This window comes from Equus przewalskii, chromosome X (assembly GCF_037783145.1).
Source record: "Equus przewalskii isolate Varuska chromosome X, EquPr2, whole genome shotgun sequence".
NCBI classification, from domain to species: Eukaryota; Metazoa; Chordata; class Mammalia; order Perissodactyla; family Equidae; genus Equus; species Equus przewalskii.
The window spans coordinates 105,767,346-105,769,486 of record NC_091863.1 but is presented as its reverse complement, the minus strand read 5'-3'; the positions used below and the strand labels follow the sequence as shown (position 1 = coordinate 105,769,486).

At 42.6% G+C, this 2,141-nt stretch overlaps 1 protein-coding gene across 1 annotated transcript; it reads right to left on the bottom strand.

Moving 5' to 3' along the window:
* Positions 1–385: 385 nt before the first annotated feature.
* Positions 386–1,309, bottom strand: LOC103542711 (olfactory receptor 13H1). Its single transcript, XM_008509635.2, has one exon. The coding sequence runs from the start codon at positions 1,307–1,309 to the stop codon at positions 386–388; it is 924 nt and encodes a 307-aa protein (XP_008507857.1).
* Between the last annotated feature and the right edge of the window lie 832 nt (positions 1,310–2,141).

Here is a 2,141-nt window from a genome sequence, read left to right as displayed (position 1 = left end):
CATCTGTCTTCTGGTCTTCTATTTTACACCATTCTTTGTTCTATTTTCCAGTTTCAGTTATGGCTTGCTTCCTTCTAACAATCATAGGAGATTCTCTTGCTGCTTAGGTCTCTTCTGTCAGTGAAGAAATGATTTTGGTAAACTTATTTCCCCGAGGTTGAGTAACTTAATGGATGGCCACTAATGTGTTGTATGTAAAGAAAGAGTAAAAATAATGCCTCTAATGAAAATTCATATCTCAGTAGGGATAATATTTTGGCATGGGAATACTTCCTGAAGCTTCTCACCTACTCTACCAAGGGTAAAGTCAGACCCTTTAGACAATTTTTGCCATCAGTGAAGATGCAGCTGAGTGTTATTTTAAAAGTTTAGGAGCAAATAAGACTTATGCCCTTTTTGCCGTAACTTTTCTTATTGCCCTTTTAACATCCTTGTTCCTCAGGCTATATATTAGGGGGTTCAGCACGGGTGTCAAAGCCCCATAAAACAGTGAGATAAACTTGTCCTGGTCAGGGGATAACTTAGACTGAGGTATCATATACGTGGAGATGGCTGCCCCATAGAAGATTGTCACCACAGTCAAATGAGAACCACAGGTGGAAAAGGCCTTGAGCCTACCCTGGGCTGAGTGAATCCTTAGGACAGCAGGGGCAATTCTTACATAGGAGAGGAGAACAAACCCAAAGGGTAAGAACAGGGAGAAGATACCTGTGATGAAGATCATAAGCTCATTGAGGCTGGTATTAGAACAGGTCAGTTTAAGGAGGGAGCGAATCTCACAGACAAAATGATTGACAACAGCCCCACAGAAGTGAAGCTGCAAGGATAAGAGGAGCAAGGCAGTGACCACAAGTGATGCCACCCATGAGGTAGCAGCCAGCCAGACACATACTGGATTGTTCATGACCACGGAATAACGCAGAGGATTGCTAATAGCAACCACACGGTCATAGGCCATGACAGCCAGTAGGAGGCACTCTGCTGTGGCCAAGACCAAGGAGACACTCATTTGGGTCAAACATCTTGGGTAAGAGAGGTAGAGATAGGTAGAGAAACAATGCACCAAGGCCTGGGGCATGGAGACTGTTCCATAGCAGATGTCTAAGAAAGACAAGTTACTAAGGAAGAAATACATTGGAGTGTGGAGGTGTGGGTCAACGTAGACAAGAAAGATGATAAGTCCGTTCCCCAGCAACGTGCTGAGGTATGTTATCAGCAGGAACGTGAAAAATGTGACTCTCCATTCAGGATAGTTAGAGATTCCAATAAGGAGAAACTCAAACACTGCTGTAACATTGTCCATAGCCATTCTTCCCACTTGCCGCTATTCACAGGATGAGTGCCAATGCAGTTGCCTAACTTTACCTGAAAGAATGAAAATAAAGATGGAGGGATAGTGTGAGAAAGGTGGAAATATTTAGGGTGTACAGGATCATTCTCTTTATCCTTTTCAAAAGATATGCAATACAAATGAGATATCTATAATGGGAACAGAGGCAAAGCTGAAAGTCTCCCCCCTTGCCCTGGAAAGTAGCAAATTACCCCATCCTTTTGAAAATGGTTATATGAAAAGTTCTCCAGTCCTCTTCCATCAGATGCCTTCTTGTATCATTTTTTTCCAAGTAAGAAGAGAAGAAAAGGAGGCCACCTTCCTGTTTCTCTCACTTGGTCTCCATTTTCCAAGACATGCCTGATTCATAGAGATGGTTGAACCTCAGTCAGCTTGAGTTACTAATCCACACCAAGGGGGTACCTTCTGAAAGTCTTAGCTAAAGTATTCCCTGTTCTTGTGTCTGTCACTCCTAGATTGTTCATGCCTCCATTTTCCCATTGTGCTAGTATCTACCACAGTGCTTGACATGGAGTGCTTTGAAGTATTACTTTGATCTGAACTGATATGACGTAAATGGAGTATTTCATGGAACTCTTGAGTTCTGTGAAAATCCTCTGCTAATATCCCTGGTTGAAGTTACATTTCCAGCTTCTTTCTGTGTTTCCTGTACTGTGGTTGTTGAGACACAGTTAAGAGTGTAAAAACCTAATGTGATGTTTCTAAAAGTGTGGGTGGTAAGGAGAAGGCTTAAGTGACAAGCCTACCTGAAAAAATGCTCTCTCTTCCCACCCTCTCCACTCTGTTTCCC

Excerpts from the sequence above, each read along its gene's own strand:
- LOC103542711 (XM_008509635.2), bottom strand. The coding sequence starts at position 1,309 with ATGGCTATGGACAATGTTACAGCAGTGTTTGAGTTTCTCCTTATTGGA.